Source organism: Barbus barbus (genome assembly GCF_936440315.1).
Source record: "Barbus barbus genome assembly, chromosome: 30".
In the NCBI taxonomy this organism is placed as follows: domain Eukaryota; kingdom Metazoa; phylum Chordata; class Actinopteri; order Cypriniformes; family Cyprinidae; genus Barbus; species Barbus barbus.
Window position 1 is genome coordinate 18,569,248 of NC_136758.1, and position 19,320 is coordinate 18,588,567.

At 36.7% G+C, this 19,320-nt stretch overlaps 1 protein-coding gene across 2 annotated transcripts in view; it reads right to left on the reverse strand.

Moving 5' to 3' along the window:
• rasgrp3 (RAS guanyl releasing protein 3 (calcium and DAG-regulated)) overlaps positions 1-19,320 on the reverse strand; it is a 37,148-nt gene that overhangs the window by 6,192 nt on the left and 11,636 nt on the right. For both annotated transcript variants that reach the window (XM_079386203.1, XM_079386202.1), the window contains 14 exons: positions 15,243-15,466; positions 14,291-14,393; positions 13,942-14,004; positions 10,865-10,996; positions 10,124-10,271; positions 9,085-9,258; positions 8,234-8,350; positions 7,519-7,794; positions 7,301-7,381; positions 6,607-6,720; positions 4,580-4,695; positions 3,601-3,748; positions 2,161-2,197; positions 1,737-1,886 (listed from right to left, as the gene is read on the reverse strand). In XM_079386203.1, coding sequence (XP_079242329.1) covers positions 1,737-1,886; positions 2,161-2,197; positions 3,601-3,748; positions 4,580-4,695; positions 6,607-6,720; positions 7,301-7,381; positions 7,519-7,794; positions 8,234-8,350; positions 9,085-9,258; positions 10,124-10,271; positions 10,865-10,996; positions 13,942-14,004; positions 14,291-14,393; positions 15,243-15,312 — 1,729 coding nt within the window. In that variant the 5' untranslated portion in view covers positions 15,313-15,466. The remainder of the gene's footprint in view (positions 1-1,736; positions 1,887-2,160; positions 2,198-3,600; positions 3,749-4,579; positions 4,696-6,606; positions 6,721-7,300; positions 7,382-7,518; positions 7,795-8,233; positions 8,351-9,084; positions 9,259-10,123; positions 10,272-10,864; positions 10,997-13,941; positions 14,005-14,290; positions 14,394-15,242; positions 15,467-19,320) is intronic.

A 19,320-nucleotide genomic window follows, 5' to 3' on the forward strand; every position in this document is an offset into this window, starting at 1 on the left:
TTTTCAAAGAATATATCTTGATTTATGTTTAGACAATGACTGGCTAATAGTTTTTCCCAATAAATGTTAATTTATGCTTAAAACTAGAAAAATTCAAATGTTCTCTAAAACAAGTCTCACACAATTTTGCTTCTCAAATAAATTTAGCTTTGTCTGGTAAACATGTCCATCAGTGTACACTACTATTTAAAAGTTTGTGGATTTATGAAACAAACATATACATAATACATACATAAATATACACATACATACCTATACATACATATATACACACACACACACACACACACATATACATATACATTTGTTTTGTTTTGTTTTCATTGTGAGTGTACACAAATAAAAGCAGACCTTTAACTACAAGCAACAGCACAAATAAAAATACAATAGAGTAAAGATACAAATAAAATAATCAGTGATTTTCAGGGGGTTTTTTAGGTAACGTTACAGAAATTGAAGTATGATTAAAGTAATCAAAGGTAAAACAGCATTGCATATTTGACTGTATAAATTAAAGATTACTCTTTATTAAAGTTACAAAAGCGATTCAATCAAGAGCAGTGAGTGATTTCTTTGTTGTTGCTGTTTATTTAATATTAACTGTCGCTTTAAGAGAAAGCACTGATACTGTACGCCCAGCCGGCTATGTCTGCTATAGGATACTTACCAAGACGGGCATTTTGACAGAATTTTGTGTGAATTTATCCATTAAAACACAATACTTCAGAGAGAGCTTCATATTTGCGCGCGTTCTGAGGCGCAGGTTTGTGCGCTTCTGATGAACGCACGCACAAATCTTCTCACTGCGCGCGCGAGCTCGCGTCCTCTGGCTCTTAAATATTTGAGCTGGCAAAGCTTACATGACTTTAGTGTTTAGTCTAAACACCGATATCAACGTGTGCTGTTCAGGTCTCACCTGTGCGCGCGCTATCAGCACCGGGTGATGACGGAATAAATGCTCATATTCCAGCATACGCACTCGCATTGAACAAGAGTGAATGATATGTCCACTTATTTTTTTTCTTTTCTTTCTCATCACTGTTGTTATAATGTACTGGGAAGCCAGAATGCGCATCCATTAACAGAAACATACATTAGCCGAACCCTATTTGTTTTACGTGTTATTTATAACAAACCACATGCGTTGTCAGAATTCAGTTGAACCGCGGTCCTAGCGCGTGCCGAACCGTGTGTGGAGAACCGTGCGGTTCGGTTTTTTTCCGCGAACCGTGCCACCCCTAATATATATATATATATATATATATATAAATAAATAATACTTTTATTCATCAAGGATGCATTAAATTGATCAAAAGTCATTAACGATATCACAAAGTATTTCTATTTCCAAAATCAGTGCTGTTCTTTTGAAATTCTCATCATTAAACAATCTTGCCACAAAATATATCATGGTTTCCACAAAAATATTAAACAGCACAAATGTTTTCAAATGAAAATAAGTCTCACAATCTCACATAATTTGAACTTTTTTTAAAAGGATGTTTAGATATTTTTACTGGAAAAAGTGTTTTCCCAGTGAACCCTTACGAAGATTGTTTTTTGTGTGTGAGATTTTTGAATTTTCTTTCACATTGGATATAGAAAAGACAATATAGCAGTTTTCAGTGCTAAGTGTATGTTTGTGTGGCTGAGAGACATCACACTCATCTATGCATTTCACCCTGTTTTACTCTGAGACAAGCAGATGGTGATGTACTGTACAGGCGTGTTCTCACCTTTACAGGTGGGCAGGCTGGGGCTGCTGGGTAAAGAGCTGTGTGTGAGCACTCCAGGAGACACATTGCCCAGCGACGTGGACCGAGGGAGACGCCGACACGCCAAAACCAGCAGCTCACGACACTGTTTATGGCAGTTCACACCACAGTCTGAAAACAAACCACAGAAAGTGTGCATTTATCTGGATTTATAGATGACAATTGTATACAATAAAGAAAGTTAAATCTTTAAAAAAAAAGTGTTACGCACATATGCATGGGACCGATTTATATTATTTTTTTAATGTGATAAACAGGATATCTAACAAGCCACTAATATCAACTAATTAAATGGAAAAAAGAAACTATTAGTGAATTTACAAGATTAGTGCCCTGTTCAAGCCTCAACATCTATTGTGATTTGTTCTATTTATTTATTTCTTACCTTTGCACTTGTATCCTTGTTTAATAATTCCCCAGAGCTGAAAACATGGACGGGGTGAAGAGGAAGGGCATGAAGAGAACAAAATAGAGAGAGAGAGAAGCATGTGAGTAATTATGAATTGGGGACAGAAGCAGCAAGTTCATGCCATTTGAGTTTATGGTTTTCTGTACACAGACCCATAACTAATAAACAGAATACTTTCACATGTTGCACCCTTCCTGTGTAACGTAGTGTGACAAGGTGGATCTGTGTGTGTGTGTGTGCATGTCTGAAAGTCTAAAAGAATGTGTGTTAACTCAGCGGATTCCTGTCTAACCATCTGTGTAAATACAGAACAATTTGAGCAGCACTGACTTTGACTAAACACTCACTGTAATGTATACACATTCTGTAGATCATCAGCCCAGAATATTCAGTTCAGTGGCAACAGGAAATATGCTGCATTTACTAGGAAAGACATAATTTTGTACATAATTTTGTGTGTCCGTGTCCGAAGATTTCTTTGCATATAATGGCCCTCAAAAGTATGTGGATACTTAAAAATGCCGGAATGGCATGCATATATGCATATATATATATATATATGTTGTTTCCTTATTTTAAAAAATTCCAGTGTTGTTTTATATTTTGTTAAATTATTTAAAATCATTATTTACTCTTATCTCGTTGAAATGTTTGGGATCAGTAATAATTTATGTTTTTGAAAGAATTATCTTATGCTCATCAAGGCTGCTTTAATTTTTAATAAAAAATGCAGTCGAAAGAGTAATATTGTGAAATATTGAGATTTAAAATGTAAAAATGGTAATTTATTCATGTAATTATAAATGTTGAATTTTTAGCAGCCATTAGTCTTCAGGGTCATATTATCCTTTAAAATCATTCTAATATGCTGCTCAAGAAACATTTCTTATTATCAATGTTAAAACAGTGCACATATTTTTGTAGAAACTGTGATGAACAGAAAGTAAATAACAACAGCATTTTAAAGCATTCTTGCTATTACATTTCTTTAAGAAAAGTGAAAATGTTACTGACCCCAAACTTTTGAACGGTAGTGTATTTCATTATTTTTTAACAGTCAGCCACTTGGCCTGTAATGACAAGAACAGCAATAAAATTTGTAACTCAACTAGCCAGAAATCTTGGGAGTGAAAAACAGCTAGACACTGTGGTTTTAAGGTCGGATTCAACCTTTAAACACTGTCTGCATTGGTTCAGTGATGTTGTGGTAAACTCAGGTCTTGCTAGGTACGCTTGTATGCACACAAACAGAGCTGAACCCTCAGAAGTCTTCTACTGCACTTTAGTCCTAGAGAGTAACTTTGCATAAGCTTTGCACAGCAGAAACCTCCCAAAATACATTATCAATTGTGCTGATATGAAAGGAAAGAAGTAAATTTAGTATTTCTTTATGAGCCAAATAAAATCAGCTCTTACAAATCCAGCGCAGTGTTCACAGAACGTTGGCTTCAGGTAAGTCATCTCCTGGAAGTTGTGAATAAAACCAGGCCCCATCTTACACTGCAGCAGCGGGTTGGCACGCAGGAAATACGCCATCATCTCATCCTTACTGATCAAACCATCCCTGCACAAAAAGAGAGAGATCATCATGATAGCCTCCAGCTCATAAAGCACTATTTCTTTGCTTCCTGTGTCAAAACAGGTACGATATCTGAACAGAATCATAAGTGTGAGCTCAAGAGCAAAAAATGCATGCAGTCACATGCCAGTAATGCGGTTTGAGCGCTGAACGGCTAAGATGAACCACAGAGGACGCCTGGGGAATTTGTGAGTGTGTGAGAGACTCTGTGCATGCCTGATGCTGTGCATCCTTCACCGGGAGTCATGACCTTCAGCCTTTTAACAGTGCAGCAGGTTACCCACACTGAGCAGCTGCATGGCCTGAAATCACTAATGCTGAGTTACACATGATGCATTTTCTCTGATTATTAAAATTAAATACATAAACTTTTACGTGTTCATCCAGTGGTACAGAAAGCATCAGGCTTAAAAATATGCTGTATTTTCCCGAAACTCAAAAAAAAAATACTGCATTTTAATTATGTTTAAAAATGTATTATTGTCGTTTAAATATTACATCACTGTGCTGTTTAGTCGGCATGCCATGCTCTGCTTCATTTGCAGTGATAAAACGCGCTTACGAGTTTAACACGATTGAGAAGAACCCTTTGAGGAATTTCCAGACACACTAAATTGATCCTGTCAGAAATGAGATGATGTACTCAAAATGTGTCTCTTCCAATATCATCGAGCACTTCTGAATCTCTGCCCAGGCTTATAAAGGATCATCGACACAGACTATGAGCTGCTCTCGCCAAGAAACACTATTAGCAGTTTGGCACTGCAGGGGCCTTTTTCAAGAATCACACATTTTGTGTGTGTGTTTCCTACTTACTGGTCTTTATCAAGCACGCAGAAGGAATCGAGGAAAGGGAAATTTGCAGCGATACTCTCAAAGTCTTCCTGAGATATGTATCCGTCATGGTCATGGTCGTAGTTACGAAATACAGACTTCACATGCAACGAAAAACAGGAATACACAAGTTTAGTGAATGTGTTGAATTGACCAAAAGTTAAATATATACATCTGTTAAATGATTGGACTGTTCTCTGTATGTGGCATAAAAATGTGCACTGATATAATCTACCATATAATCAAATTCATATGATTAACCCATTCAGGATGTTTGGAGCCACTGAAATAGGCTTGACATAATCAGCCCCTTATATTCTAGTCTTATAGAACTGGCAAAAAATTGGTGGCATTTACAACCCGAATTCCAGAAATGTTGGGACGTTTTTTAAATTTGAATAAAATGAAAACTAAAAGACTTTCAAATCCCATGAGCCAATATTTTATTCACAACAGAACATAGAGAACACAAATGTTTAAATGGAGAAATTTTACACTTCCACTAAATGAGCTCATTTCAAATTTGATGCCTGCTACAAGTCTCAAAAAAGTTGGCACGGGGGCAGCAAAGAGCTGAAAAAGCAAGACATTTTGAAAAGATTCAGCTGGGAGAACATCTAGCAACTAATTAAGTTAATTGACATCAGGTCTGTAACATGATTGGCTATAAAAGGGATGTCTTAAAGAGGCAGAGTCTCTCAGAAGTAAAGATGGGCAGAGGCTCTCCAATCTGTGAAAGAGTACGTAAAAAAATTGTGGAATACTTTAACAACGACGTTCCTTAACATCAAATTGCAAAGGCTTTGCAAATCTCATCATCTACAGTGCATAACATAAAACGATTCAGAGAAACTGGAGAAAATCTCTGTGCGTAAGGGACAGGGCCGAAGACCTTTGTTGGAAGCCCGTGGTCTTCAGGCCCTGAGACGACACTGCATCCCTCATCGGCATGATTCTGTCATTGACATTACTTCCAGAAACCACTGTCGGTAAACACAATCCGCCGTACCATCTGCAGATGCCAACTAAAACTCTATCATGCAAAAAGGAAGCCATATGTGAACATGGTCCAGAAGCACCGTCATGTCCTGTGGAAAAGTGTTCTATGGTCAGACGAGTCCAAATTTGGCATTCTTGTTGGAAATCAATGACGCCATGTCCTCCAGGCTAAAGAGGAGGGAGACCTTCCAGCATGTTATCAGCGTTCAGTTCAAAAGCCAGCATCTCTGATGTTATGGGGGTGCATAAGTGCATACGGTATGGGCAGCTTGCATGTTTTGGAAGGCACTATGAATGCTGAAAAGTATATAACGTTTTTAGAGCGGCATATGCTCCCCTCCAGATGACGTCTATTTCAGGGAAGGCCTTGTGTATTTCAGCAGGACAATCCAAAGCCACATACTGCAGCTATTACAACAGCATGGCTTCGTAGTAGAAGAGTGCGGGTGCTGAACTGGCCTGCCTACAGTCCAGATCTTTCACCTATAGAGAACATTTGGCGCATCATTAAACGAAAAATACGTCAAAGACGACCACAAACTCTTCAGCAACTGGCAATCTATATCAGGCAAGAATGGGATCAAATTCCAACATCACAACTCCAGAAACTCATAACATCGATGCCCAGACATCTTCAAACTGTTTTGAAAAGAAGAGGAGATGCTACACCATGGTAAACATGCCCCCGTCCCAACTATTTTGAGACCTGTAGCAGGCATCAAATTTGAAATGCGCTCATTTTGTGCATAAAATTATAAAATTTCTCAGTTTAAACATTTATGTCATGTCATCTATGTTCTATTGTGAATAAAATATTGGCTAATGTGATTTTAAATTCTTTTAGCTTTCATTTTATTAAAATGTAAAAAAAACGTCCCAACATTTCCAGAAATCGGGTTGTACACATTTGAAAAAATATGAAAAAATCCTTTTGATTTATATAAAACATGAACTCATAATGTTTTCAATATCATAAATGTCTTTGAGTATTGATGTTGACAGCATCTTACATCCACGACTTTCCTGATGTGTTTGTTGACCACTGAGGGATCTGGTTTGGTGGTGACCCCAGAGGCCCAGTCCAGCGGAGCCAGAGGTTTGTTGGGCGTTGTGGGTGAGGTGGGCTGCAGAAAAAACCATGGATGTTATGAAATTTATTCTGTTCTGTGCTAATTTTTTACAAAAGAAACCCTTTCCAGCAAAAATTCCTTGAGAGAGGGGAAAAAAACATATGTTACAGTTACAGTTGTGAACAATATCAAATAGGTTACAGTATAAAAAGGATAGTCTTATGAAATCTTCACTTAAATGACCAAAACATGTTGAATATGAATATGAGTCATAACACTGCAATTCAAAGGTTTTTCTTTTTAAAAAAGATTCTTATGTTCATCAAGGCTGCATTTATTTGATCAAAAATACAATACAACTGTAATATTAATATTACATTAATATTAAATACAATTTTTATTTTAATAGATTTTAAAATGTCAGTTATTCCTGATTTTTTTTCAATATTTTCAAGATTTAAAAAAGAACAGCATTTATTTTGCAATATTTTTTTGTAACATTATAAAAGTGTTTACTGTTACTTCTACTCAATTTAATGCATTCTTGCTAAATAAAAGTAATAATTTTATCTCTAAAAATGTCCCCACATTTTTTAACTAAACTGAAAGATCAGAACACATACTGTCATCTCACCTGAGATTTGGGGTTACGGGGTTCTCTGAGAAGGGACAGCTCATAAATTTCATCCTCTGTGTAGTATAGATCCAAGGACAGCTTTACACAAACAGACATAAAACAAAATTAAGCCACTCATTTTAATTAATAAATGAAAACCATTGTGATTTAGTGCTGCAGTGAGACTTTGATTGAATGTGGAGATTGATGAGCACAGATATGCGAGCAGAACTCACAGTGAGCAAGTAGATCAGGTCCATGTTGGGCTCCACCTGAGCTACAGCGCTCTGCAGGGACACCAGCTCATTAAAGGTGAGATACAGCTGCTGCATCTTCACAATGTTCACTTTCCCATCCTCCACCCAGTCTGGGAAGACCACGTGCACGGCGATCAGGTCCTTCAGGTGAACACCTAGGATTGGGATCTTAAACCCTTCGCTTTCACTGAAGGCTTTGCGGTAAGCACAGTAATTGCCTTTTGATGAAACCAGCTCTGTCATTTCATTCCAGATCTGTCAATAGCATAGAAAATGACAGTTACTGAAATTAATCACCTCTTTCTTTTATATGTTCTAGATATCACACGTCTGACCACTCACTTTTTTTCTTGTCAGTGCATTTCTCATATACAGGGGCCTTATATTGTATTCAGACACTTAAATTCAACTTAAATGTATTCATTTGGATTATACAACAAAATATCACACCAAGTAACAGCTGCAATGTGCAAAACATTTGTACAACAAACTATACTTTTCTAAGCCATTTTTGAAATACTTCTGACTATGATTATGCCTCATACAATGTTTCCTAAAAGTAACATCACATGTACTACTTCAGCACTGGGAGTTGGCCTCCAATGATAGCTTGCTTTTACGGACAAGGGAGTGAATAATTTCTTAATAATTCTTTGAGATAACTAAAGAGCTGTTTTTGCAGTGACTGTTGCACCTTGGTGACCTCTGGAGTGAGGTGAGAATGAGTTTCCTTCAAGCGGGAAATAGAGCTGTGACTCAGACCCCCGACCACCGCCATCAGCGTGTTAAAGTTCTGCAGGTGGAGCAGTTTCTGAAAGAGACAGATGAATCATATAGACTGTCAGATAGATAAATAAATGGGATATCTGATGGGATATCTGATGGGATTAGATAGCTAGATAGGTTTGATCCATTAGTTCATATATAATGTAGGGCTTTTCATTTGCAGCATAATTGCACAAGTGCTGGCTGATCTCATAAAAGCAGAGCTCTCCTTTATTACTGGAGCTCCAGCAACTCAACAGCTCGACACTGAACATCTATTAGCTGACACGGATCATGCCCAGCAGGCCTTAAAACAGATACTAAAAGCACAGGCTTTGTACTGAAGGGATGCCTGGGTGCTCTTCACAATAGCGGCGTTTCATACACCCCTGGCGGCGTGAGAGCAAGCAGGCGGCTCCCTCGCACTCTGTCACTGGCAGACATTTACATATCAAAGGGCCTGGAAATGTCATCTAGCTGCTTTCAGAATGCACTGAGAGAAACTGGTTTGCTGGGTGAAGGGTCTTGCATTTGCGTAATCAATGGTACAGTCAGACAGCGCGTCGATTTAGAGCACTACTCAGAATGCACACTTATTTTTCAGAATCCTGGCCTTTTACCAAACGTAGTCTTTCATAATGAGTAATTCAATCATTGTATGGGCTTCATTACCTTGAAGCTGCATTTCCTGTTCCTTTATTTCATTCCCCTGTATTATTATATATCATTTTACATTCTTCAGGAATATTGCAATCCTGTTAGATAAATTTAGGTTCTCACCTGTGCAACATGGATGTATTTGTTGATGACCTCTGCTCTGTGCTGAGGGGTAAGTTTACTGAGAACCATCAGTTGAACCCACTGGGAGATCCCGTTAAACAGAGCGATGGAGCGCTCTAATGTGGGGTTATCTACTAAACAACCATGAATCACGTAACTCTGGTAATCTGTGAACTAAGAACATAAACACATTCATACTAGTTTTAGAGAGAAACGAAGTAGTTCAAACAGTAGTTCAGCTGTTTTCAAAGTAACAAACCTTTTCCAGTAACAAACTCATTTTTGATACTTGTAAATAAACATGATAAATTAAATAGCCAGTCTGAGTGTAGCATTGGAAGTGAATCGGTTTCATTCTAGTGAATAGGTTCATTCAGATGCTTACTGTAAATATACAGACCAATTCATTCTGGTAAATCAGTTCGCCCTAAAGTCTCTCATATGTAGCTTCTAAAAAGTCCAGTTTGCAGTTTAACTGGCACACACATTTTAATTTCACCCAGAAATGAAAATGTGCTGTAAATTTACACTCACTCAGACCATCCATGATGTAGTTGAGTTTATTTCTTAATCGGAACAGATTTGGAGAAATTTAGCATTACATCAGTTGCTCAACAATAGATCCTATGTGAGTGCAAACTACTACAACTGAGGGTGAGTACATTTTCATCAAATTTTCATTTTTGGGTGAACTATTTCTTTAAATGTGATGGTTTTCCAGAGCTTCTATCACATTACTTTTCCAAAGCTTAGTACTGATTTAGAAGGGAGGAATGGATAAAGGAAGGAAGGATGTTTGTTAACTAAAACAAATACTTGACTGTTAGCTGCTAAGAATAACAATGCAGGCCAATGGAAAAAATCAGCAGAGCCGATAAGTGAACCAAAGTGTGTTCTCATATGCATAGTCCTTTTTTCTTTCTATATCACAAAAACAAACACACACGCATTATCTTCACTGACGTAAGTCCACTACAGCTGCCGGCCTTCACAGGTGAAGGAAACACTCTATTTTTCCATTTCTGCTGTGCACACTAACCGATATCCTCCTGATGGACTTGTACTCTAAGAAGGTGAGGTGTTCAGCCAACTCGATGGGTTCCAGATGATCAAACAGCAGTGACGCTTTACCCTTCTTCACCTGCTTCTTTCGCTGAGTCAATTTACGCATCCAGTCATACGAGGGGCTGAAAAGACAAACATGTTTTCACTCTTTAATGTTCATTCATAGTGAATCACTACAGAATGCATTAAAAACGTTCATTTTCCCCAGCCTTTCAGTGTTATTACGTTCTCCAAAAATATAACAATATTAACTCAACATAATATTTAGAAAATAGATCTTCCTCTATATAATGTCACACTGTTGTCTCACTAATGTCCCAGCACAAACAAAAATGTAGTTTAGGCTCATTATGACAAGACATCTGCTATAATCTCATAATATAATCATGAAATGATCTCATGAATTATAATGTGCAAAATTTAAGATGCCATTCTGTGTTAATTAGTGAAATAGTCAGGTGCACAATGCTCTCTGCAATCATTTCCACATAATCTGAATCAGTGATTAAAACACATGCTCATTAGTGTCAAGTTATGCCATAAAAGGGCAACATTTGAATTTACAACAAAGTATTTTCCTTTCAATCAAAACAGTGTTTGTGATTAAGCCAAACAGGTCAATAGTAATGACACAGTCAATGATCGCCACGCTGTGAGCAGATACACAACCATCAGAACCTGAGCGAGTGTTTGTGTGTGTTGTAACAGCACTCACATTGTAGAAATGTCAAGCAGTTTAATGTGCTCGTCACCACCCAGCTGAGCGGCTGCATCTCGAAATTCTTCTGTAAGACGGATCAAACCTAGATCCAGATCAAACTCTGCAGGGAATTCAGCTATCCAGTACCTACACACACACACACACACACACAAAAAGTTTGAAAACTGTAAATTACATAGAACTTTTATTGCTGTGGCTAAACACAAAGTGGCTCTCAGTATTTCAGAGAAAGTTTACATATATTTATTTTCTGCCCCAGATTATTTAAATTTCAACAAAATAACAGAAACCTAAATGTTGTAACTGCAGGCTGATGAATTGCTTGTCCAATCACATTGTATATATCAGTTTCCTCTCAGTACTGCTCCAGCTGCCATGCTTAATGCTGTTTGTTGTCAGGTAATAACCTTGAGAAAATGTTCAAACCCATCATCACTGTACTTACTTGTGGGGAACTGTAACCTTGTAGCAGAGTCGGTTTAGACCACAAACGCAAAAGATAGAAATAGCTTGCAACTCTGCAAACATTTGTTTAGTTGGTTTGCTGGTGTGCTAATTAAACTCATCTTACCCTTACAAAAAATGTATTGTGGTTGCCCCATGGTACGGTGAAGGTACAAGATAATACTTTGAAGCAAGTATTACCATGTTTATATGCTGCAAAATAGTGTTTAGATGGAATTTCATGGTATTTTATAGCTGTGGTTCTTAACTGGCATGCTGTAACCCCAAAAAGGTTTGCAGGTCTATCTTGGGTTACAGACAACAAGGGCAAAAAACAGTAAATAAACACAAAAATTAAATAATAATAAAAACAACTAACTGTATAATCCTGCAAATTTAGAATACTTTAAATAATTAACTTTTAAAAGGAAGGAGAAAACGTCCTGCTTTTTTACTTTTGTTGTTGAGCTGAAAGGCTGTGCATCCAATGGGCTACAATATTTTGGCAAATGGTCTAACATTTTCAAAACAAAATATTAACGTTTCTTGAGCACAAAATTGGCAAATTTGCATGATTTCTGCAGGATCATGTGACACAGAAGACTGGAGTAATGGCTGCTAAAAATTCAGAAATAAATTACATTATAAAATATATTCAAAAAGAAAACATTTTAAATTGTAATAATATTTCACAATATTACTGTTTATACTGTTTTTACTGTACCGATAAGATAAATCCAGCCCTGGTGAGCATAGATGGGTATAAAGAAGTCTAAGACGGTACACGTCCAAAAACATGACATGATTATAAAAAACAAAAACAAAAAACAATGGTATTATTATAATACTTCTGGTAGTTCTATCAGACAAGCAGAGTTGATTTCCTGTGGACCCCTTGAAAAACAGCAACAAATCTAGCCTGATTGGATGCTTCCAGTAAATATCAAGGCTACATTTTAAATCGAGCAAGGTTACTTTTCCCCCAGCAGGATGCAGTTCTACAAAACACTGACCTCCTTCATTTTGTGATGTTTTTGTTTTGGTGACTCTTACCAAGTCCCTGGAGAAAGGAACGGATGAAGTGTATTTATGTCAGATGCATGCCTTTTATCATTAATTATGTAGATGTTTTTGACTGTCGGACTCACTAAGGGCACTGAGACACAAAAACACAGTCTTTTCTTGTTTTTCTGAGACATAAACATCAGCTGGAATGTGTGCCCAGTGTGAGTCAGAGTGACATCATGCAGTTAGGAGGTAACAACCCAAGGGTGTCTGTATTGTGTAACTGTGCATATTAGTGAGACCAATGAGAGCAGGGGTCAAAAGGTCATCAGACAACTTTTACACAACATCTCAATATACACTCATAACTGATAAGTTACCCTAACCACAGGTGTGTGCACACTGGGAAGTGTCTTTTTAGATATCACATCGGATAAACCTATTTCACATTTTTTAAACTTAATAAAATGATTTAGATTGCTAATTACATTGTGTATTTAATGCATTACATATTAACATTTTGATCGTCAAAACTGAAAATTAGCGTTAAGTCAAAAGTCAAAACTAATCATTTAACATTCAAAATATCTTAGTATGTTTTTTTCTCCCTCTTTTGCTTAAATGATGAGCTGCATTAATGCCATAAGTTTGTGTAAAATCAATTATTGTGTTCCCTAGCATGATCCAGAGAGAATTTTGTGCTTTGATGAAAGGAAAAAATCTAAATGCCTCTATAAGACTTTGCATGGTCATGGTCAAATTTACTTGACTAGTGATCTGGAAACAGGGCTGAAATCTTAGATATCATTTATTTCTCATTTCATTGTCTATTTTTTTTTTTTGTTCATTCTAAAATAGCTGTTATTTTAACCCTTTACCTTATTGATCACTTGTGGTGTTCCCGGTCAAAAATGACCAACCTATAAAAACTTGACCTTGACCTATAAAAACTCACTGATCTGAGCTTCTTCACCTCAGCAATTTTTTGTAGGTTGGGAACACCACAAGTGTAACAAGGCATGGAAAAAATCCCCAAAAATTACAAACATTGATAATAACAACAAGCATTTTTGGGAAAAAGAAAATTCAAAATGGCTCGAACACAACATGAGTGTTAAATTCGATTTTTCATTCCCAGATTATTATATAGTCTTATATTTATTCTCAAAACAAATCCAGAAATCCTGAATAAAAGCCTGTGGTTTTGGTGGAGATAGATAGATCTGAAAACTGGCAGGCAGGTGTGAATAGAGAAGAAAGGAAAGGTTGCCTGAGGAGATATGTTTGTGAATAATAGATGGATGAATCGCTAAATCATTCTTTGCTGTGCACTAAAACACAAAATGTCCACTGTGGACAAATGTCCATCTGAAGGAGCGATGCCTGTCCTTGTGACATCATCACTCCTCATTCTGAGCGCAGGCGACAGTCACGCATCACCCGGAGAACAGAGGAAGAACAGGAGGGGAATAAAAAAAAAAAAAATGAAAACACCATAATCCTCACGACATGTTCTGTTGTTGCCTAGCAATGCAAAAAACACCTTAAATCATTCAGAAGAGGAAACTCATGGGGAATAAATGGGTTGTTTATCTTGTTAAACGAAAGCTGTTTTTATTTACCTCATTAAATAGCAGATCTTCAGTCGTGTCCGCTGGCAGTCATCTCCCCGACAGTCTCGATACGTGATAGAGAGTCAAGGAGCATTACACATGCTGGAGAATGAATGGATGTATACGCATATACGGTACGCAGTGAATGAATGGCATTGCATTACACAACATATCAATACAAGTGGCATTTATATAAAAGAAGTGAATTCTGAGAAGACCTACTAGCATCATTTTCTAGGTGATGCCACATGGTCTCTTCTGAGATCTAATGTCATGTTTAACTCTGTTAAAAACAGATATCTACTGAAACATCACACACAAACCACACACTCACTTATACTAGACTGCCACAGGATATATAATCAGAAGTTTCCCAGCGAGCTCGGTGGAGGACACATACCAGCGATGCATCAGCAGAAGGGTTCGGGGAAGCTGATTTTCATGCAGCTCTCCTTCATCATCTATAACAGAAAGACACAGTCACAGAAAGAGGGAGTGATATAATAAGAATAGATATAATATCATATAAAACCATAACATAAATAATTAAAATAATAATAATAATAATAATAATAATAATGTCACACTTTATTTTAAGGTACAATTCTCATTATTAACAATACATTAGCTACGACTTTTGCCTCAATAAACTCCTAATTTGTTGCTTATTAATAGTTAATAAATTAGTTGTTAAATTTAGGAATTGGGTAGGATTAGGGATGTAGAATATGGTCATGCAGAATATGTGCTTTATAAGTACTAATAAACAGCCAATATGTTAATAATAGGCATGCTAATAAGCAACTAGTTAATAGAGAGAATTGGTCCCTATACTAAAGTGTATATTATAAGAAAAAATAGAGCATGAGTGATGGAGAAAGGGAGGGTTATACATTTTTAGTATATTACAGATTTATGAATGGCAGCTCAAAAACACAGATATGATATGAGATACATAAGATATATATATGAAAACTGATATAATGACCTAACGGAGGATATCAGTAAACAATCAATAACATGGGTCAATCACATTGATCAGTAATTATACTGATCAATAAGAGCAGTAAGACCAAGAATTTTAAGTATGATCATTTATAGTTATTAGCAACTATGATTAAGCAAAACAGAGGTCTTTAATCATATGCAATCACAGCAATCCATGATGGTATCAATCATGACCAATAACAGTGGTCAATTACTGTGATTATTATAGTCAATTAATGAATTTGAAGCTATTGGTGTGTGAATCTGTTAGAGACCTATAAAATATGGATAGCGGCCAAAATGACATTTTAGTGTTCACTCACCAAACGCATGAATGCAGGCTTCCAGCAGTAGCTCCAGAGAAGCAGCTTTCCCCAGCGTAAACGACCCCATGACCTCCCGTCCGACCTGATCTCACTGGGACATCCAGCTCTCTGCCATTAGGCAAGCCACCCTCTTTCTCCCTTCTTTTCTCTTTTCTTCCACGTCACCTCTCCTTTAAATGTGCTCAGTGTGCTCAGCAAAACAATGGTTGACTTGTGCCTCACTGCAGAAACAAACAAAACTGTGTCAATTATTAAAAAAAAAATTAAAGGAATATTTTATGAAGCCTTTCACATGCTTGCACCAAGGGGCTTTATAGTGAATGAACTGATGAGGCTTTACAATGAATGAACTGATGCTGTTCAGTAAATACATCATGCTATAAAGTTTGTCAGCCGATCTTCGTCTTTTTCACACATTCAATGAATGCAGTACAGAACAGGCTCTGAAACACTTTTTAAAAAGGAAAGGACGTGCTTATCCTTCAAGAATGTTCATCATCAACCTCAGGTGGTCAAACTAAATTAGCTATTTTGTTTTATATTGAGGCTAATCATTTTTGATAAATGTCCAAACCATGGATTAAAAAAACTATGCCAGAATTTTGTCTAAATTAAGCTATCACTTAGGAAGAGCTAAAATGTTTATCATTTATTAACTATTTAATAAATAATAATGTCTTACTATAACAAAAAAGCGCAGTCAGTAAAAAATATCAAAATAGATTTAAAATATGAAAATGTATAGATTATTGTCCTCCCAAAATTATGTTTTTGGAGAGTTTCATGTGCATAAAAATAGTTGAATATAACAGTGTTAAATATTAAAAATTAGGTACATTTTTGGGTTAAGACTAATTTATTTGAACAAAAATCATTTGCATATCAATTTGACAGATTATGCCTAAATTGTCTTTAAAACGAGCCATTATTTATGCTAGGTTAATTTCATGTTTAAAAATAGTTTATTTAACAAATTTAATATATCCTACAAGAAGCAAACAAACAAAATAACATGGGATTTGTGCCTCAAATGTTTTATAAAAATAAACTAATGGGTATTTCGCCCTAACCCTTCTCTCCAAACCACATCAAGCAGACAGACCTGCGTTAAGGTTGAATTGTTTGACCGCTTTATTCTTCTATGAACTCCCTATGGCAGCTATCAATATTTCATCTCTCTGGTGGGAGCTCTGTTTGCATGACGCTACATCACACATCACGATTCTACACAGATGGCATGACATCATTCTGGCCCACTGAGCTGGACGTTCACTACCTGATTAGATCTTACATAACATAATAATGCATAATTCATTAACGCTTATGAACGTGTGCGTGCCCACACGTAAAGGATAACTAGCCTTTCAAATTGCCACTAAATCTGCTCCTCTTGTGTTGCTTTGTTTTATTTCTGTCTAACGCTGTGATGTGCACATCAGTTTTCCGGATGACGTGTGTTTTTTCCTGAATCCTTTATCTATGTAATCAAAATGGGCAGGGTAAGTGTGTGTTCCTGTGCACAAATAGCTAATAGATTAATTTTAGATTTGGGTTTATTTTTATTGCAGTGAAGATCAGAAAAGGTGCAATCTGATGGATCAACAACAAATCCTTCAAAATACAAACAGTGGAAATCAACTCTAGCCATAACAACAACAACAACAAATGTACGCAGAGGTTAAGCAGCTGCTTGCAACGGAGAAGGCTCAGATTAATCACGTGGGACCTCCTCTCGGCATCCTGATCTTTGAAGTAAAACAGTTCCTGTGTCAAGTCATGTGTGAGATACAAGGGCAAATGAGGTACCTGCGCTACTGTCAATAACTCTGTTCGGAATTCATTGCCGTTGTCTTGGAGACGCCCTCTCATGATGTCATAAATGACCCCAGCAAGTGAGGTGATGGAAGAGATTAAGGAATCTATGCGGGACGTGCAAAATAACTGCAAAACCATCAGACATTTCCATCCTGATCCACATGAAATGCATTTTAAAGTACACCTGCAAAACAGATCTCTGACCACAGAGATGAAGGGACCAGCGCTGTGGTTATAAATATCTCAGTCTAATTTTCACCCCTCTCATCTGTGAGTTTGAGTGCTGACGGCTGGAACCTGTCCTGACTCGCCTCATCCAGACCAGCACACACAGAGACATCCGTTACACAACCATCACATGAAGCCAAATATATTAGATATTTATGACTCAAGCTCTATAAAATCCTGCATGATCTTAAATGCAGTGTGATATTAGTTAGTGATTTAAGATTAATCACTTTTAAGCAATGTCAGCAAAATTTAGTTTCCTATATATATATGCTTCAATTCCTACATTTCATAAATTAAGAAATTACACTCTCAAATGTCAGACTAGCTGCATCACTGTTCCTGTGCGAAAATGCATGTCAAATCTTTCTCATACCATTCTTTATTTGCCAACCTGACTCAAAATTTTAAAATAATGTTTCCCTGCTGAATTATTTTTGTGAAATACTTTTATAAATAGATTTTGACCTTGCTGGAAATTCTGACAGCATAGAGAAGGCATGTACAGAATGTGTCTTTTTTGTCTATGTAATACTGTCCAAAAGTTAGTGACAGTAAAGATATTTATATTGTTAGAAAAGATCTTCATTCCCACAAAAATATTACACAGCACAAACAGCTTTTAACAGTAAATAATAAAAATAAGAAGATATTAATAATAAGAAGAAAAATAAATCTTGAGCACTAAATCAGCATATTAGAATGATTTTGAAAGGACTGGAGTAATGGATGCTAAAAATTCAGTTTAAATCTATTCAAACAAACTCTAAAATTCAGAAAATATATCACAATATTATCAATATTTTTTTATTATTAAATGCAGTTTGCAATGTTACTGACCACAATCATTTTTAGGAGTAGTGTATATAGTACTAAAATCACAAATGCATTTAAAATACACAGTCTTTCTCTTTCTAGAAAATAGTGACTCATCCTGCACTACAGAGATTGTTATCCAATTAAATGCTCTATAGAATGAGAATGCCCCACCCTCAAATACTACCTGCCTCTTACTAGCTTGTAACAAATTATGCTTATAACCATGACTGATCTACTTTTTTTAAAGGGGGAAAAACAACCTATATGCCTCACCCAAATGTCTAATTTTAAAGGGAAAAACATCAACACAGGAAAGAATACTGCGCTCATCAAGCTATTTAATGCTGTCTTTAAATGTGAGGTTAGAACAGCAGGAGTGCTACTTTTAATAGCACAAAACTGGAATAAACTGCCACAGACAAGACCTAAATACCATTTAATATTCACGTAAATGAAAGAGCGCTAAAGAAGCTCTCGAAAATCAGAGCAAAACAGAGAGCGAGAGAATTACTCATTGAGAAAATGCAAGGACTCAGAACTTGAATGTGATGATGCCAATAGCATAAAGAGTGAGCACAGATCGAATATGCTTTTCATAAATCTCACGCAAGAGCCAAAGCCTCACATTTCTTCTATTCACTTACCCTAAATCTTCACACAGCGGTGTGAATCTGGAGGGTCAAGTGTAACTTCCAAAAGCGTCTGTGGTTTGAGGACAGGAGAACTCCTCTCTAGCAGAACAGACTGCGATCAGCTGACACTATCCCACTGTCCTCCACGCCTGTTTGTAAACACCAACGCACATCAGACCGCCATATGACAGATCATCACAGCCAATCAGAGTGACAGAAGGGCTCAGAACATGAACAGGGGATAAGATTAACACAAATGGGAGAGAAAGAGTGAGAAAGAGATAATGAGAAAGAGAGAGTGAAGATGACATGTGAGAATCGAGCTAGAAGAGACATAAAATTAATAATAATAAAGTGAAAAAGAGACCAAGAAAATGAAAAACAAAACAGATACAGTCGTAGCACTTTCGTATTACAGCACTGGGTCAAGTTGGATATTTCTTATTGGCACTGCACTATAGACAAAAGCACCTCACGTGAGAAAAATAATAAATATGATGTGAGCTAAGGCAGGACAAGCAGGACAAGCAGGACAAGCAGGACAGAGTGTCTGGGAAAAAAGCAGATGCGGCAGATGTCTG